This window comes from Pagrus pagrus (assembly GCF_965226575.1).
Source record: "Pagrus pagrus genome assembly, chromosome: 15".
Classification (NCBI taxonomy): Eukaryota; Metazoa; Chordata; class Actinopteri; order Spariformes; family Sparidae; genus Pagrus; species Pagrus pagrus.
In genome coordinates this window covers 26,998,435-27,019,180 of record NC_140199.1, presented here as the reverse complement: position 1 = coordinate 27,019,180, position 20,746 = coordinate 26,998,435, and the positions used below count along the sequence as shown (strand labels likewise).

The following is a 20,746-nucleotide window of genomic DNA, read 5'->3' as shown; positions in this document are numbered from 1 at the left end:
AATGTATACAAAAATCTGAAATGACATACACTTTACAATAACACTACAACATTGTAGCCTTGGTTTTCTTCATTGTAATTTCTCAACAAAATGTAACTTTGGTTGACTAATTGAGCAGTTGCACAGTTTCGTTCGGAATGTACCAATTCAATTGCTAACTTTGAAATTTCATGTAGGCACAGCTGTTAATGCAATCTGTTGAAAAGAGTGATGGTGAAGCTTCTTTCACTTTTACTTCCTCCTTCAAGTGGTCTGACAGGTATACTTCCTCATTGTAGTTCGACAGAAATTAGCTGTGTGTTGGTCGGTGTGACAGTCATGAAGGACGATATTAGAGCAGGAGACCAGGTGGAGGTGACCCGTCAGGAGGTTTATGACGATTACGTAAAGTGGTATCATCAATGTACAGATGTTCGGCCGTGTCGCGATGCCTGCCTGCTGGACACGGCGGCTCGGTACCTGCAGAGGGAACCAGAGCCAAGTGGAACTTTCACAGTTTTCCCATTCTACAGGAATTTAATTGAGGCTGGTGAACCCCCGAGCACAGACTGCAGGAGACTTGTGACTGATTTTATCAAAGCCGTCGAACTGCTGGAAACCCTCTGCGTCAATCTGTTCCTTCAACCATGGAAGAAGGAAATCAAGACACTTAAGGTGGCTCTTTCTTTCTTTCTTTCTTTCTTTCTTTCTTTCTTTCTTTCTTTCTTTTCTTTTCTTTTCTTTTCTTTTCTTTTCTTTAGCCACTCCACCTTTCCAGGTAGGCCTAACTAACTTTAGTCTATGAATAGAATGTTGTGTGCGCAAGTAAGATTTCTCAACAATTAGACTTCAGGTTCCATGAAAGTAGAGTTTTCTCTAGCGCCACCATCAGGGCAAATGTTTCACTTGTAGGCCTACAATTAAAGCCTGACTGATAACATGGCAGGCTGATATTAACGGCTGACAAAGTTTATAGCAAATACCTATTTTATATGTCAGCTAATAAGGAAGAAGAAAATGCAGTACAGAATGGCCAAATATATGTTTGCCAGCCAGTGTGTCCAGACTGACAAGTTTGTTTTGCTCCTGTGTAATGGCCCACTTCCTACATATTGTCACAGTTAAGACATTCTTAATAAAGTTTTAAACTGAAATGTATCTCTGTTTCTCCGTGTCTTTTTCAGACTTTTACAGGTCCATTTGTGTACTGTCTCCTGCCAGTTTTCAGCAGTTCTTCCATTCAATCCGTGCTGGCCTCTATTGGCTACCTTCCCCATACTGACACTCAACAAAGGTAGGGAACAAGATGAACCAGAGGGGTGACTACAGATGCACTAGACATAAAGTCACAAGGCCTGTTAGCTGCTGTTAGGGTGTTTGCATGCCAGGGGAAACATGCACTAAACACAGCAATTTGAAAACAGTGTTAAAATAAACGTCCAAATAGGGAAAACGTTTCTATACCTGGAGATATTAAGTCTCATTTACAAGTGTCTTCATGTACAGTTACAGTACAGATACCCAAATCAAAATGATTATTTTTTTGCTTTTGCTCTTATAATGAAAATTTGGAAAATAATGAAAAACTTGAACAGTAGATATCATGACCCAGTTAAGATTTTTTGCTGTTAAGTTTTTAAATATGCTCTTTGAGCGTCACAAGCTGAGTGCCATCTACTTCCATTATATTGGAGAGAAGGCAGACATCACTCACACTCACACCAATACAATCTAGATAGATAGATAGCACTACAGGTAAGGTCAGTGATATACACTACTCAAAATTAGTGAGGGATATTAGGATATTTTTCTGACATATCTGAATTTTTATTTTCTGTTTTGTGAATATTTTTGGTCTCCAAAAACAATGAGTCACATTTCATTTACCTTTTATTGCATATCCACTATCCAACTGTGGACACCGACCTCACAATTAATAACCAGCAAAGTCAAAAGCCACGTGCATCGATGACAGCCTTACACCTTTGGTTCATAATCCTCACTAGACGTCAGATATTATTTTGCTCCATGGCGCTCCATTCTGCAACGACAGCCACTCAGACTTCCTGGAGGTCACATGGTGGTGGGTCAGGGGCATAGACACGATGCTTCAACTGGTCCCAGAGATGCTGTATGGGGTTCAGGTCGGGTGACTTTGCCAGTCATTCCGTGTGAGGGACACCAACCTGCTGGAGATGCGTGATGACCACACGAGCACGATGTGGGGGTGCGGTGTCGTCGAAGTTCAGGGCGTACTGGCGCCTCTGGGGGATGATGATGGGCTCGATGATGTCCAGCATGTATGACTGACCCGTGACTGTTCCATTGACAAACACCAGATCAGTTTTTCTGTCCATGGATTTTACAGAACACTGTTGCACCACCTCCTCCAGCTCAAGGATTGGGGACCATGTTGACTGCTGCACAGTGCTCACCTCTACACCTCCAAACGCGTTGCCACCCATCATTCTGATGCAGGGTGATCCTCCTCTCAACAGTGGACACCACTGACAACAACTGCTTGTGTTGCAGTGGCATCCCAGTGGCGTAAGGCGTAGGGCCTCAGATACTGGTGATCTGCCCTGTCTGTGACTCATGGGGCACCACTACAAGACCTTTTAGAGACCATTCTGCTAATGACACTCTGAGACACTTGGAGTTCATTTGCAACATCAATTTGCCTACTCCCTGACTGGATACAGGCCAAAGCCAGGTGGCGCTCCTGCTCTGTCAGCTTACATCAGTTGACTATGAATATTTTAAATGGCCACAACAGCTTCCACCATATTTGTGTGAGTTTCAAGTTTGACCCCACAACTGAGCTAAAGCAGTTTTACAAACAAACAAAGCCATTTTTCATAACTCAGATACACATGACTCTCCATGAGTAAAACCATTGAAGCTGTTCAATGGGCAAAATATATGCACCCATATCCCAATATCCCTAACTAAGGGATCTGGCCCGCGTCCATTTGTGCACGTCGTCAGAAATGACTGCTACGCAAGTGCAAGATGCAATATGCACATGAACGGTAGATAGGAGCAGTGTAACTTCAGTGATGTAAAAGGGTCAGGAGTCAGTTAGCACATCAGCAGCAGCAAGGACAACAATGGGATAATAAGCTTATGTGTGCCATCTAGTGGTATCCTCCAGAAACACACGTTCAGTTTATAGGCTAGTATGTGAACAACTGTGATCACGACGCAGCCTGTTGTCTACACCAAATGATTTTGGTGCCCAGTGTCCCTTAAATGTAGGGACAAAATCTCCATCTGATTTTGGATTGTGTGGAAACAATAACTTGTTCTTATTCTTGTTAATGTTTTGAATAAAATTTGATGTAAAGATACACTCCTTGATTTAAAGAGTTAAAGAGTTTAATATGTTAACAGGTTAGCTGGGAGAGGCTTGGGGTTGCTAAAACAAAATCAGGGAGTGGATCTTTGAGCAAATGGGGAGAGGCACCAACATGCTGGAATCAAGCCAGTTTCTGAGAGGAGCAATTTATATTTTTCACTCCTCACTTTTTGTATTGTTTTTCTCAGTTGCTGACTCCACTGTTTGATGTATTTCAGCGAGTACAGACTCAGCGAGGATGCTAACCCAGACAGAGCCATGCTGGTGGGTTTTGAGCTGCTGCTGGCTAGGGTGGAGTGTTACCGACTCCAGGAGCTCCTTGACAAGGACCAGCCGGGACCACAGGTAAGATCAGAAGTCCTCCAACCATGTTTTGCCATGTTACAGTCCAATCGACAGCAGCTGATTATTCCACAGCCATAGGATATGGTCAAAGGCCACAGTAAGTGGTCTCATTTCATGACTTCCCTGTGACAGTTTTAATCTTACATTGCAGAAGTGGCTGGAGCTTCTCCAGAGGAGAGTGCAGGCTTCAAAACTAGAAGAACCCCCAGAAAAGAAGACAAACATTGTGGACAAGGAAGAGGAGGAGGAGGAGGAGGAGGAGGAGAAGGAAGAGGCAGATAGAGAAGAGGTAGGGCTGAGTGCAGAGGGATGGTTGACTATGTGGAGAAGGAGGAGGAAATGAAGAAAGGGAGCTGACAGCAAAGCAGTGGGACCAAATAAAAATGAATCCCCAACTTCGTGGTCGCAACAGATGTTTCAACATCAGTGATGTTACCTTCCTGCTTTGATACAAGTGTCACTGCATGTGTCATTTGTCACAGAGATAGCCTAGCGGTCCGCCAGCTCTCCCTGGACTGGCAGGTCCAAGTAAACAAGGCTGAACCAGGCCGGGATTACAGTACCAAGGTTGTTTTCTTCCCTGGTTTGGCTCATGGCATCCTGGGAATCAGAGTCAGCTAATAGGACAGCTAACTTGCTAATGGCAGCTAGATTTAGCAGCAGTTAGGAATCACATAAGCAGTGTCATAAGTCGAGAGTATTTATTTGACAAAGAATACACCCCTGAGTGCAGGACGAGTCATTAACATTTTTTGCCATCATTGGGCCTGATACTAGTGCATAGGTGACTTACAAAGCAAGCCACATGTGATATAAACACTTAAACATAAATTATTACTTCATGGGAACTTTAACGTACAGTATACGGTTGTACAAGATAGTGGAATCAGCTGGTCGTGATGGGTCCCATCGGAAGATTTTTTTATGGTCCCTACTCACCTGAGATGCACGCACAGTCAAGTAAACACACACATAAACAGATGCATGTGCATGCCCACACTCTAACCCAACTTGTAATTTTGTATGTCAGACTGTCGTTATACATTTTGTATGTACAAATACTAGACAAAACCAGATAAACATTGATAAATTACTACTGTTTAATGAATACCTTTTCTTTGACTAAATAAGGCCATAAGATAATAATAATAGAGATGGTTATTAATCACAATTCATCTAAAAATGACTAGACCTCTGTTATATGCATACTTCACAAGCTGTGTGCTTACATTATCCTACATGTTTCCAACCATGTTCAAACCCGGAGAGATCTACACGTTTCCTCAAGATTATGGTGCGATTCATGTTGCCGCAACTTTCGGGATAGACTCATACCCCTTTCAACCAAGGCAGTTCAGGTGTTGGTTTGGAGCCAGTGCCTTCTCTGGAACCATTTTTTTGCTTTTCCGCAGCCAAATAACTGGCTCCTGTCCAGGAAAACTGGTTCCAGAGAGGCACCGACACTTTGCTGGTGTAGAACAAAGAACCGCATATGTCAGGAACTGAGGGTGGGGTTATTGTGACCAAGGTCCAACTAAAACCATTCATGACCGCCATTTTCAAAAACCAGAGCTAGTGTAGCTCCTTCTGACTGATCCATGTAGCTGCTGTAGCTGTTACTAGCAATTACAGTGGCTGAATGATGTGACTATACAGTGGCTCTCATGCCTATGGAAAAGCAAGGCAGTTCTTAAAAGGTTCACAAGTTGAACCACCTTTAACTAGTACTAATACCAGCCCAGAACCAGCACTTGGTTCACTTTGGTTGGTTGGTCGTTGGTTTGGTTATCAACATGCATCCTGAGTGATCTGATCACATGTGAACAGCTCTAAGTACACGTGTGAACACCCTCGAGCCGCATTGAGGACACATTTGAGATCTGATCAGTCAGACCGCATTTGAAGGGGGGCTAGGGACACATGTGACCACATATTTTTAGCAGTGTGTACACACGATGTCCTGGCCTGGGCCACACTGGAGAACAGCCTACTCAACTGACATCACAAAGAAGCCACAATCATAATGGATTAAATGCTTTCTGGTTTCCATGAAGCTCACCGTAATGTTCGATAACGTTTTTGGGTTCTCTTAACCTGATTGTGTTAGCAGCAGGCGTGTGTGAAAGCACTGTGAACTAGTAAAGGCAGTATCCCAGACTCCCTTACAAATCACAGGATCTTAAGAGATCTTAGCAAACTTTGTAAAGTGGCTAGCCTTTCATCTTCAAAGATGTACATTTTGATTCCCATAGGCAATAAGCCCTCTGCTGCTTCCAGTGCAGAGTTGTATGTTTTAATACCTTCTCTCAGGTGGACTTTCATGTTTAGTTGGATATGGAGTTTGGAAGCGGATGTTTCTCTCCCTCAGATGTGTCTTGATCTCAACATGCTCACATCTTTTCTGTTGCAGAGCCAGCGAGAAGTCATGGTCCATGTAGATACTATTCCCCTTGTACTGCAGATGTTTCATGTTCCAGGCTTTGGCCAAAACTTGTTGCCTATGTTGGTGGTTCACAAATCTCACAACGAGTGACCTCGAGAGAGCGTTCTCATCAGCTGGTCTCTGCTGAGGGGATGTGTGGGCTCATTTGAGCTGAAGGGGAAAATCCGCTGGTATATCCAATAGCTCTTTCAAAAATGTCTCAGTCCATTGCATGTCCTCTGACTCTGAGCATTCAGTCACACCATAGATTCGGAAGTTACTACTCCTTGTGTATTTCTCCAGCTCTTCATATCTTTCCTCAAGCTTCCTCTCACATCGCAACAAGATAACCTAGCAGGCAAGTAGAGCGGCTGGACTCCTCATCGACCTGGTTAGCCGGCTCTCTGTGTGGGTCAGACAGTCTCCCTATTTCTTGACAGATTGTTCCAAGGAGGACATAGCTGATGTTATTTCCATTAACTTCTCATTGTTCTCCCATACGGAAGTTTTGAGTTTGTCCAATACGGCCTTGGGGCTAGCTTTAGAATGAGCTTTTCCAAGTATACACTGTTGGAAAAAGTTCTTGTTTTTACCATCAGAAGGCTTTTTTTCTGTCTGTCTGTCTGTATTGATGTCTAAAGTGCCTCTGTGGCTGAAGTGAGTTGTACCTTCCAACAGCTGTTTGAATGCACCGTTTTAAGTGGTCCTGGCATTCATGTGCATGGCACTTGTCACACACCAGCCATCTAAACACTGTGTGGACCAAATACACCCCCTCATTGAAATGGCACCCAGCAGAACAATTCGCCCTGACGCACTACAAAAACTGCTCCGGAACAGTTTGAGGAACACAACAAAAAGCCCTTAAAATTCCCCAGATGCCAATCCGATTGAGCAAATGTACTGCTAATAAACATTGCACATTACCTAGGTTTGTACCATTAGCAGTTGGGGCAAATATGTATTATGGTCAGTTGTAATCTTTAACGTTACTCTTACCAATACAACAGAAAGCAGGACATTTCGGCGTCGCTCTGCAAACATTTCTCTATCATCAGAGATTTCAATCTGGGAAAGGCAGCTTCAATGCTTATTCTTGTTTTATGCCGTCACTTGTCCCGATCTCGTTTAGTGTCTTGGAGTTTTCGTTTCTTCAACAATGATTCACACTCCTGTGATTTTTCTTCTACAAAATAAGTATGATGAGATTGTGGTTTTCAACTTCTGACAATACAAATTGTTGGCAGGGAACAGCAGCCACTCACACTTCTTCTTCGTCTTCCAATCTGGTCATTTCTGGCGGCCCTCACTAGTGCCAGGTTTGTCCATTCTGGGCTACTGTAGAAACATGGCGGTGCAACATGGCAACCTCCGCTCCCTATGTAGGTAATGAAAATGCAACGACTTTTATTTTCGGTGATTATACACTAATTAAAACATACTTATGAATATTAGATTCCGTTTCTGCCAAGTCTGTTCTGCTAGATGCCACCACATATTACACACTGTACTTTTAGAGGGTGCTGCAAAGGTAGAAACATTTAGTGTTCAGTCAACTTGGTATGCAGGAAGATTTATGATCCCTGTTGTAATCTGCAAGGCTCCCACGTTGGGGAAAGGGAATGCATTCCAAATCCTGTGTGTGTGTCAGGACTGTTACAGAAAGGGGGCACACCGCAAACAAAACAAGCCATTAAAATCTATACCAATCAAAGATGAGGTCTGATTATTTTCCAAACTGTAGAACAGACTCCATCTCGATCCTGGGGTAGTGTCATTTGACCTTTTGGCACTGATAATCTCACCAGGCCTCTATTGTAAATCAGTTTGAGGTGTTAAAAGCTAGTTCTTCCTTGGGAGTGGGCAACCTCCCAAGTCTGGATAGCATCACTGTGATTGATAGTACCTAAACTGACCTTGTTGTCAAATGTAATTGGCTGAGCTGTGTCCGCTACACAGGAAACCTCCAGAGGTCTTATAACCATGCCTTGATAGGTCAGAGTTGTTTTGGCTGCTCCAGGGGAACCTGCCCAATATTAAGTAGGTGGTTTTAATGTTGTGACCGGTGTATGATTGCATATAGAGAGGAGAAGTGAGATCCGATCACAAGAGGTAGCTCAAGACGCACACTGAGAAACATTTAATGCCAGGTGTGAACTGACGGACCCACAGATGTCCATCGGATCACTCAGAACTCATGTTGATACCAACAGCCTCAGAGAGTGAGGAAGTCACTGAATGAGACTAAACCTAGTGTAAACAAAACTAAAACACTACCATCTCTGTGAACATTTGTGCCTAAATGACGTCAGATTGATTTTCATCAGTAATGGTGGTTGTGTAATGGTGTGATCACTTCCAGCCTCAAGATTACCAGCAACGGTACACACCAAGGTGTGTGTTGCTTTGTTTGTGAATTCAGGTCCATCTTACACTGAACTCAGCACTGACCAGAGACTCCGGTTCTCTCTCTTCTTTTCCCCTCTCCTCTCTGTAACATGTTGTTTGTGAAGTGAAGTACATTTCCCCTCCAGCTCCAGTCGTCAGGCAGCTTTACAGAACATAAACACCCGACACTGGAGGTCACCTTTGCGGATCACTGCTGCAGTCAGGTTGATAAAAGGGAGTGAAGATAAATTCACTTTTTAATCCCAAAAGTTAGAAAGTACTCTCTGAGCTTTCCTCCTGTCAATAAACGTCTCCAGATCAGAACAAAATCTGATGTGACTCCGGGTGTTTATGCCTCCAGAAGGTCTGGCTCTGCCCCCCACTCTGCCCTACCCTCTTTTGTTTAAAAGAAATTACATATTGTGCATTTAATACTTAATTGGTCCAAAAAGATTTTGAGGCTGTGTTGTAGGGGCGGACAACAAATGTTCACTTACCTGATGCATCGTTGACAGTGCTGTTGGCCGACGTCATCTCTCACTGGTGTTTCACCACTTCTTTGATCTTGAAGGACATCCTGTGGGTGGACTTCTGTGAGAGGATGGATGACACCATAGACTGAGGATCAGGTTCACAAACATAACACACAATAAACCAGCTGCAGGCTGTACTAAACTCATCTCTTTTATTTCTCTAGGTACCTCAGTGTTTAGACAGCAGGCTTTCAGTGAACCCCCTGCTCAAGCCTCGACCCTGCCACCTCATCAGTGTAGACCATTCCATCATGGAGATGCAGATGACCTACCCTGACCTGGCCATCAGGGGCCGCCCTCTCCTACCAGACAAACCTCACAGAACAAACAGCACCAGGGGCAGCAATAAAGCTGTTCATACTGCTAGCACTAGTAATTCCAGTGATGACAGTAAAGCTGCTGAGCTCCACAGAAGGGATTCTATTAAAGACACCAAAGCTGCTGCTTCAACTACCTGCACTAAAAATTATGGCAGCAAAGCTGCTGAAGTGTTTGGTGAGGATGGCAGAAGCAGTGGTCAGACATCTGTCCCAGGAGATGCCATCAGCAGCAACTTCAGTAACACTGATGATGAGCCCAGTCATCCTCAGGCCGTTTCCCTGCACATCACACTGAGAGCTGGATCCACTGCAGAGAAGAGGCTGAAGCCAGGAGAGACTCAGCCCACAGCAGAACCTCCTGCCAGGAAGCAAAAGCAGACCACAGCAGGTAACACACACACACACAAACACAGTTGAACACCAACCGTGTGCTGATGAAGTGGACTATGACTTCGGCCATCTTCCATAAAACTGTCTGGTTCTTGCCAAAATCTAATTGCATAATTATTATGATTAATATTATCATAATGACAACACAACCTACCGTATTGTGAGATCAGTTTTGTTACTTGGTGTACTGAATTACAGTCTGGGGTGTGAATGTGAAACTCTTATTTCACAGACCCACAAAATAAGAGACCGGCCAGCCCAGGGCCTCCCTCAATGAGCTCCATGGATGAGGAGCGGGACCTGAGAGAGCTGGCAGAGAAGATGGGAGGGCTTCATGTGCACGAAGCCAAAAAGGAGACAAAGAAAAAAGAAGAGAAGGAGAGAGGTGAGGAGAGCAGAAATAAAGAGAGGAGGAAGAAAGAGAGAAAGGCAAGCACAGAGAGAGAGGGAGAGGAGCAGAACCTCAGGAGGCCAGTGACAGAGACAGGTCCAGTGCAGAGCCATGCTGCCAGGAGATGCAGCAGATCCTCTCAGTCTGATCCTGCAGTAATGAAAGAGCAGAAGAAGCCCTCACCACTGACCGTCAGTACGGCAGACCGTCAGAGCTGTAGAGGAGGCAGCTCGGGGCAGCAGGATGGAGAAGACACTGAAAGAGCAGAAGCAGGCAGAGGAGAGGAGGAGCAGCTGGCACACACTTTCGTCATATTGTAGCCGAGCATCACAAGAAACAACAACATGCTCCGAGGTTCATTTACATGTTTGGAACTTAATAATGACAAAACTACTGAGCAAACCCATACAAGCAAGTAGAGCTGCAATGATTCATTGATTAGTTGGAAATTATTAAGTTAATTACCAACACTTTTGATTTGATTAATAGGTCTGAGTATTTTTTTATCTTTGGGGTGTGGACAAAGCAAGACAACCCAAAGAGAGCCTGACTGATATATATTGCTTAGCCGATATTATCTCATCACAGATATTGGTATCGCCATATATGCTGCCTGATGTGCACCTATATGAAAACTTTTTTAAAAATCATAATGCAGAAAAGGATGTTTAGGGTAATTTAGAATGATTAAATTCCCAGTCAATTTTACTGTTTTAGTGCGCTGATGTCATTTTAGACAATAAAGTTTATTGCTAAATTGTCAAATATCCTGTTTCTGTGACATATCATTGTCACAAGTGTGTGATAACCACAACTTAGGGATAATTGCAAAAAATACATGTATATCTGCTTATATATTTTTATTGAAATATTTTTTTTATTTCCTAAAATCAATTTTGGCATTGGCTCCAAAACTTGAGTAGCTCTAAACAAGACATTTGAGGAGATAATCTTGGGCTTTAGGAATCAGTGATTTTTTTTTCACCATTTTCTGACATTTTATAGACCAAAAAACTCACTGATTAATAGAGAAAATAATCAACATATTGATATATAATGACATTTATCATTAGTTGCAGCCCTATAAACACAACCCATACTGTTTGAATCGGTCAGTTTAAATCACAGTTTAACAGTACACAAGAAGAGATTTGAAAAAGCAGAACAACTTGACATCCTCCATTCTGCTACTGCACGGCTGAATGATGTAATTATTTTGGTTAAATTTACAATGAGGGACCGTGAAAAATGTTCTACTTGAAATGAACCTTTCTTGTCAATACATTGAGAAGTTTAAGTATCTTAGGGAACTACCCACTGGATAAAGGCTATTGATTGTAATCAGTGATTCTGTGTTATTATGAATTATAATTGTTGATGTAAGATTGCCATGATGGAGCTGCATGAGTAAGCCTCCCATGTTCACTCTCACATCAGGCAGCCAAGTCAAGCTAAGCTGAGCCACGCAGCCCGTGGTGACTCCCTCTATGATCTTAAGTCCAGGTCCAGATAAACTCTATGGCCATCGTCTTCTTGGCTAACTGAGCCATGAGCTAATTAGCTTGCAGTAGCTTGCTAGAGCCAAGGACAGTTAGCAAAGAGCAGCAGCTCTTGATTACTCTGGTAATATGCTGCCCCCAATATATATTTTTTCATCCTCAAATTCTGGCTATATTCTACAAATGACACCTTTAAATTAATTGTGGTATCACAATCAGATAAACTGAAAGTTTTTTATAAACAAGATGCCTTTCTGAAGAACGTTACTTCCATTATTTAAGCAACATTTGTTGTACTTTGGCCATGCTATGTATGTGCTGTTATTTTGTTATTGTTGTATGTTCAGTTTGTGCTCCATACCATGTGACCGTGGTCTTGAGTCACATGAATAAATTACATAAATAAATCAAATGCTTTTTCCTTTTTCTTTTAAATGATGATGATTCAGTGTGAGTGAGTGTATTCTGAATCATGTAACATGTTATGTGCGGGCTTGTGCCTTGGAACATTGCAGATACATATTTGTGAAATGTTGTATTGTGAATACATCAGCTGCCAAGTGAGAGTGGGTGAAGGGAATGTTATTTAATAAAATGAAGGGCAATCTAATGCATTACATAACCTGTGTTGTACCATTTCTTAAATAAAAACACACTGACAGAAGTCTCTATGTGCTCTCAGCTGCTTGAGCTGCATAGTGACCAGTTTTGGATAGCAGGCTTCAAGTGGACACACGTGGCTGTTAAGCTACATTCAAACATCCCATTATTCTGATTTGGGATTGTTCACACGGTATTGTCACAGATGGTTATCCCTACTGCAAGTCCGGTTGTTCCAGATAAATAGTCTGTGAAACCAGATACAAACAGATTGTCTATAAATCCTTAACTGTTAAGACTGGATTTTATTTAAGTGTAACTGTCCACAAATTAAGCATTCAATTAAATAATTCTTTATTTGATCAATTATTTAACAATTTTACTATATTCTATATACACACGCACAGACACACATTAAATTATACAGTTATTTATGTATTTATTTGTTTGCCCTTAAAACAACCATCTAAACCCATTTGAAAAGTCAGATGAGAGCAGCTCTTCAGACTAACTGCATTCATCTTAGTGTTTTATGTGTTCAGTACATATTTGCCATAGAGATGTTGATCATTTATTGATGTGACACATTTTTCATGTTCAGCAGGATTTTAGTTTGGGAAAATAATTTTGGCGGACATTCCAACCTGTGTCCATATTCACCGAAAATCTCAGGGCTAAAGAAGAAACTCTGAATATTAAGAGGCATGTCAGGCCTAAATACTTCACTGATTTAACATTGAACTTCTGTTACATTTTCAGACACAACTGACAGACTGAAAAAGAGGATAAAAAATGAATGCATCAGAACAAATATATTATCTTTTCTATTCCACTTATTCTGCTCTCTTGTCAAAATCTGGCGCTTACATTACTCACGATGCCATTAAGTGCATGCTTCTTTAAATGGTTTTAACAACAATAGATCAATACATGTATTTGATTTCAAAAGCACCAAACATTAAACAGATGTACAGCTCTGGAAAGAATTAAGAGACTACTGCAATTTTTTCTGAAATCAGCATCTCAACATGTATGACAGCCATTCCATTCCAGTATCTGTTGAATTCCAACACAAGCACACCTCATTCTACTTAATGAGGTACTGATTAGGTGATCACCTGTAACCAAATCTTATTTAATGAGGAAAAGTATAAAAACCACTACTGTGGTCATCACTATCCTCTTGCAATAGGACCAGCTGGATGGCAAAAACAGTGCTAGTAGTACCTCAAAGTAATTGGAATCAAAAAATAACTATGACCATGCCAAAAGAGTTGAAAAGAAAAGCTTTGAGTGAGAAAAAGAAGGGTTCAATTCTGGCTTGACTGGCAGAGGGATACGGTGAGCGTCAGGTTGCTTCTGTCCTTAAAATTTCTAAGACAGCGGTTCATAAGAACAAGGTCAAGCAGCAGACATTCGGGACAACAAAGCTACAGACCAGCAGAGGGCGAAAACGACTCTCCACAGACCGGGATGACCGTCAACTCATTCGAATGTCACTCAGCAACTGTAGGATGACATCAAGTGACCTACAAAAAGAATGACAAATGGATTTTAAATCATAATAGAGATTATATATATTTTTATATATATACATATATAAATGATATATAAATGATATATTATATATATAATCTCTATTGTGATTATATATATTCTCTATTTTAAATCAATAGAGATTATATCTATATAATCTCTATTGTGATTATATATTCTCTATTTGAAATCACAATAGAGATTATATATATAATCTCTATTGTGATGATTTATTCTCTATTTTAAATCATAATAGAGATTGTATATATATTATATATAATCTCTTTTGTGATATACATTCTCTATTGTAAATCACAAAAGAGATTATATATATTATATTAATGATGTTATAAATATATATTCTCTATTGTGATTATATATTCTCTATTTTAAATCACAATAGAGATTATATATTATAATCTCTATTGTGATGATGTATTCTCTATTTTAAATCACAATAGAATATATATATATATCTTAATCTCTATTGTGATGATTTGTTCTCTATTTTAAATCACAACAGAGATTATATATATATAATCTCTTTTGTGATTGTACATTCTCTATTTTAAATCACAATAGAGATTATATATATATAAATATATATATATATATATATATATTGTGATTATATATTCTCTATTTTAAATCACAATAGAGATTATATATATATATTGTGATTATCTATTCTCTATTTTAAATCATAATAGAGATTGTATATATATAATCTCTATTGTGATTATATATTCTCTATTTTAAATCACAAGAGATTATATATATAAATATATTTTATATATATAATCTCTATTGTGATTATATATTCTCTATTTTAAATCACAATAGAGATTATATATAAATATATATATATCTATATAATCTCTATTGTGATTATATAGTCTCTATTTGAAATCACAATAGAGATTATATATATAATCTCTATAGTGATGATTTATTCTCTATTTTAAATCATAATAGAGATTGTATATATATATATAAAATCTCTTTTGTGATTATACATTCTCTATTTTAAATCACAAAAGAGATTATATATATTATATTAATGATATTATAAATATATATTCTCTATTGTGATTATATATTCTCTATTTTAAATCACAATAGAGATTATATATTATATATATATATATACATATATAAATGATACATTAATGATATATTATATATAATCTCTATTGTGATGATTTATTCTCTATTTTAAATCATAATAGAGATTATATATATAATCTCTTTTGTGATTATACATTCTCTATTTTAAATCACAAAAGAGATTATATATATTATATTAGTGACATTATAAATATATATTCTCTATTGTGATTATATATTCTCTATTTTAAATCACAATAGAGATTATATATTTATATATATATATATATATATATATATATATATATATATATATATATATATACATATATACATGATATATTAATGATATATTATATATAATCTCTATTGTGATTATACATTCTATATTTTAAATCACAAGAGATTATATATTAATATATTTTATATATATAATCTCTATTGTGATTATATATTCTCTATTTTAAATCACAATAGAGATTGTATATTATAATCTCTATTGTGATGATGTATTCTCTATTTTAAATCACAATAGAATATATATATATCTTAATCTCTATTGTGATGATTTATTCTCTATTTTAAATCACAACAGAGATTATATATATAATTTCTTTTGTGATTGTACATTCTCTATTTTAAATCACAATAGAGATTATATATAATCTCTTTTGTGATTGTACATTCTCTATTTTAAATTACAATAGAGATTATATATATATTATCTCTATTGTGATTATCTATTCTCTTTTAAATCACAATAGATTATATATATTATAATCTCTATTGTGATGATTTATTCTCTATTTTAAATCATAATAGAGATTGTATATATATAATCTCTATTGTGATTATGTATTCTCTATCTTAAATCACAATAGAGATTATATATAATATATAAATGATATTATATATATAATCTCTATTGTGATCACTCTATTTTAAATCACAATATATATTATATATATAAATATATTTGTATATAATCTCTATTGTGATTATATATTCTCTATCTTAAATCACAATAGAGATTATATATATTATAATCTCTATTGTGATTATACATTCTCTATTTTAAATCACAATAGATTATATATATTATAATCTCAATTGTGAATACACATTCTCTATTTTAAATCACAATAGAGATTATATATATAAATATACATATTATATATATAAATGATATATAATCTCTATTATGATTATATATTCTCTATTTTTAATCACAATAGATTATGTATATTATTATCTCTATTGTGATGATTTATTCTCTATTTTAAATCATATTAGAGATTGTATGTATATATATATAAAATCTCTAGTGATTATATATTCTCTATTTTAAATCACAATAGATTATATATATTATAATCTCTATTGTGATTATACATTCTCTATTTTAAATCACAATAGAGATTATATATATAAATATATATATAATATATATAAATGATATATAATCTCTATTATGATTATATATTCTCTATTTTTAATCACAATAGATTATATATATTATAATCTCTATTGTGATGATTTATTCTCTATTTTAAATCATATTAGAGATTGTATATATATATATATATATATATATATATATATACATATATATATATATAAAATTTCTATTGTGATTATATATTCTCTATCTTAAATCACAATAGAGATTATATATATATATAATATGTAAATGATAGTATATATGTATATATATAAATCTCTATTTTGATTATATATTCTCTATTTTAAATCATATTAGAGATTGTATATATATATATATATATATATATATATATATATACATATATATATATATAAAATTTCTATTGTGATTATATATTCTCTATCTTAAATCACAATAGAGATTATATATATATATAATATGTAAATGATAGTATATATGTATATATATATAAATCTCTATTTTGATTATATATTCTCTATTTTAAATCACAATAGAGATTATATATAAATGTATATATATATACATATATAAATGATATATAAATGATGTATTATATATATAATCTCTATTGTGATTATATATTCTCTATTTTAAATCACAATAGATTATATATATTATAATCTCTATTGTGATTATACATTCTCTATTTTAAATCACAATAGAGATTATATATATAAATATATATATAATATATATAAATGATATATAATCTCTATTATGATTATATATTCTCTATTTTTAATCACAATAGATTATATATATTATAATCTCTATTGTGATGATTTATTCTCTATTTTAAATCATATTAGAGATTGTATATATATGTATATATATATATATATATATATATATATATATATATATATATATATACATATATATATATATATATAAAATCTCTATTGTGATTATATATTCTCTATCTTAAATCACAATAGAGATTATATATATATATAATATGTAAATGATAGTATATATGTATATATATAAATCTCTATTGTGATTATATATTCTCTATTTTAAATCACAGTAGAGATTATATATAAATGTATATATATATACACATATATAAATGATATATAAATTATATATCATATATATAATCTCTATTGTGATTATATATTCTCTATTTTAAATCACAATAGAGATTATATTTTTATATATATATATATATATATATATATATATACAAATATACATGATATATTAATGATATATCATATGTAATCTCTATTGTGATTATACATTCTATATTTTAAATCACAAGAGATTATATATTAATATATTTTATATATATAATCTCTATTGTGATTATATATTCTCTATTTTAAATCACAATAGAGATTATATATTATAATCTCTATTGTGATGATGTATTCTCTATTTTAAATCACAACAGAGATTATATATATAATCTCTTTTGTGATTGTACATTCTCTATTTTAAATTACAATAGAGATTATATATATTATAATCTCTATTGTGATTATACATTCTATATTTTAAATCACAAGAGATTATATATTAATATATTTTATATATATAATCTCTATTGTGATTATATATTCTCTATTTTAAATCACAATAGAGATTATATATTATAATCTCTATTGTGATTATATATTATAATCTCTATTGTGATGATGTATTCTCTATTTTAAATCACAATAGAATATATATATATCTTAATCTCTATTGTGATGATTTATTCTCTATTTTAAATCACAACAGAGATTATATATATAATCTCTTTTGTGATTGTACATTCTCTATTTTAAATTACAATAGAGATTATATATATTATAATCTCTATTGTGATTATACATTCTCTATTTTAAATCACAGTAGAGATTATATATATAAATATATATATAATATATATAAATGATATATAATCTCTGTTATGATTATATATTCTCTATTTTTAATCACAATAGATTATATATATTATAATCTCTATTGTGATAATTTATTCTCTATTTTAAATCATATTAGAGATTGTATGTGTATATATATATATATATATATATATATATATATATATATATATATATATACAATCTCTATTGTGATTATATATTCTCTATCTTAAATCACAATAGAGATTATATATATATAATATATAAATGATATTATATATGTATATATATATATAAATCTCTACTGTGATTATATATTCTCTATTTTAAATCACAAGAGATTATATATAAATGTATATATATACACATATATAAATGACATATAAATGATATATTATATATATAATCTCTATTGTGATTATATATTCTATATTTTAAATCACAATAGAGATTTTATATATATAATCTCTATTGTGATTATATATTCTATATTTTAAATAACAATAATATTACATTTAATTTACATAGCGCCTTTCAGGGTACCCAAGGACGCTTAACAAAGTGGAACATTCAAAACATAGAATACATGGATAAACAAAAATACATATAAGATAAAGAACTAGAAAAGTTGATTGTTGGGGCTGGACCTAGAGCTGATAGGCCTTATTAAAGAGATAGGTTTTTAAGCCTGGGGGTGATGTGTTGCCAGGGCTTGGTGCGGGTGAGGACCCTGGCAGCGGAGTTCTGCACATACTAGAGCCTGTCCAGGGTTTTGAAAGGGAGCCCAGACAGGACTCCATTACAGCAGTCCAGGCGGGAGGTGATGAAGGCATGGATGAGGGTCTCTGCCACAGGTTCGGAGAGGGAAGGCCGGAGTCTGGAGATGTTTTTAAGGTGATAAAAAGCTGATTTGGTGATGGATTTTATGTGTGCTTGAAAGGATAGCGTGGAATCGAGGATGACACCCAGGTTGCGGACTTCCGTGGATGGGGAGATAGAGCAGCTGTCCAAGTCCAGGAGAAGATCTCCAACTTTCTGGAGCAGCGCCTTTGAGGCCACAACAATGAGCTCTGTTTTATTGGTGTTAAGTTTGAGTTGATTTGATGTCATCCAGAGTTTTATATCATGCAGGCAGATGACAAGTGAATGTGGGGGTAGCTGGGTGGATGGTTTGGTGCAGAGATATAATTGAGTGTCATCAGCATAGGAGTGGAAGTTGAGACCATGTTTGCGAATTATCTGACCAAGGGGGAGCATGTAGATGGTGAAGAGGAGGGGTCCAAACACAGAGCTTTGAGGCACGCCTTGGTTGACTGGAGCTGGGGTGGAACTGGAGTCTCCAATGGTGACAAACTGTTTCCTGTTTGTTAGATAAGACTGGAACCAAGAGAGTGCTGTACCGGTGAGGCCAAGGTAGTCAGATAGGCAGGTAGATAGATATAAAGATTATATATAAATCTATCTATATATGGAAATATATATAAAAATTTTTTATATATATATATATATATATATACAGTACAGACCAAAAGTTTGGACACACCTTCTCATTCAATGAGTTTCCTTTCTTTTCATGACTATTGACATTGTAGATTCACACTGAAGGCATCAAAACTATGAATTAACACATGTGGAAATATGTACTTAACAAAAAAGTGTAAAACAACTGAAAATACGCCTTATATTCTAGTTTCTTCAAAGTAGCCACCTTTTGCTCTGATTACTGCTTTGCACACACTCTGCATTCTCTTGATGAGCTTCAAGAGGTAGTCACCTGAAATGGTTTTCACTTCACAGGTGTGCCCTGTCAGGTTTAATAAGTGGGATTTCTTGCCTTATAAATGGGGTTGGGACCATCAGTTGTGTTGTGCAGAAGTCAGGTGGATACACAGCTGATAGTCCTACTGAATAGACTGTTAGAATTTGTATTATGGCAAGGAAAAAGCAGCTAAGTAAAGAAAAACGAGTGGCCATCATTACTTTAAGAAATGAAGGTCAGTCAGTCCGAAAAATTGGGAAAACTTTGAAAGTGTCCCCAAGTGCAGTCGCAAAAACCATCAAGTGCTACAAAGAAGCTGGCTCACATGAGGACCGCCCCAGGAAAGGAAGACCAAGAGTAAGTTCATCCGAGTCACCAGCCTCAGAAATCGCAGGTTAACAGCAGCTCAGATTAGAGACCAGGTCAATGCCACACAGAGTTCTAGCAGCAGACACATCTCTAGAACAACTGTTAAGAGGAGACTGTGTGAATCAGGCCTTCATGGTAGAATAGCTGCTAGGAAACCACTGCTAAGGACAGGCAACAAGCAGAAGAGACTTGTTTGGGCTAAAGAACACAAGGAATGGACATTAGACCAGTGGAAATCTGTGCTTTGGTCTGATGAGTCCAAATTTGAGATCTTTGGTTTCAACCACCGTGTCTTTGTGCGACGCAGAAAAGGTGAACGGATGGACTCTACATGCCTGGTTCCCACCGTGAAGCATGGAGGAGGAGGTGTGATGGTGTGGGGGTGCTTTGCTGGTGACACTGTTGGGGATTTATTCAAAATTGAAG

General features: G+C 36.0%; 1 protein-coding gene across 1 annotated transcript; it reads left to right on the top strand.

The window, feature by feature from the left end:
* The first annotated feature begins 262 nt into the window (after positions 1-262).
* LOC311270521 (uncharacterized protein) lies at positions 263-12,210 on the top strand. The gene is made up of 6 exons (XM_084375441.1): positions 263-654; positions 1,164-1,273; positions 3,556-3,682; positions 3,834-3,971; positions 9,190-9,733; positions 9,968-12,210. Exons 1-6 carry the CDS (start codon positions 319-321, stop codon positions 10,444-10,446), a joined length of 1,734 nt encoding a protein of 577 aa, XP_084231567.1. The 5' UTR covers positions 263-318; the 3' UTR covers positions 10,447-12,210.
* The last annotated feature ends 8,536 nt before the right edge of the window (positions 12,211-20,746 follow it).

What these genes read in the sequence shown, in the direction of transcription:
- LOC311270521 (XM_084375441.1), top strand. Translation starts at nt 319, where the DNA reads ATGAAGGACGATATTAGAGCAGGAGACCAGGTGGAGGTGACCCGTCAG. An exon ending in AGGACCAGCCGGGACCACAG is followed by an intron (nt 3,683 to 3,833) that starts GTAAGATCAGAA and finishes CTTACATTGCAG; the next exon opens with AAGTGGCTGGAGCTTCTCCA. An exon ending in GCAAAAGCAGACCACAGCAG is followed by an intron (nt 9,734 to 9,967) that starts GTAACACACACA and finishes CTTATTTCACAG; the next exon opens with ACCCACAAAATAAGAGACCG.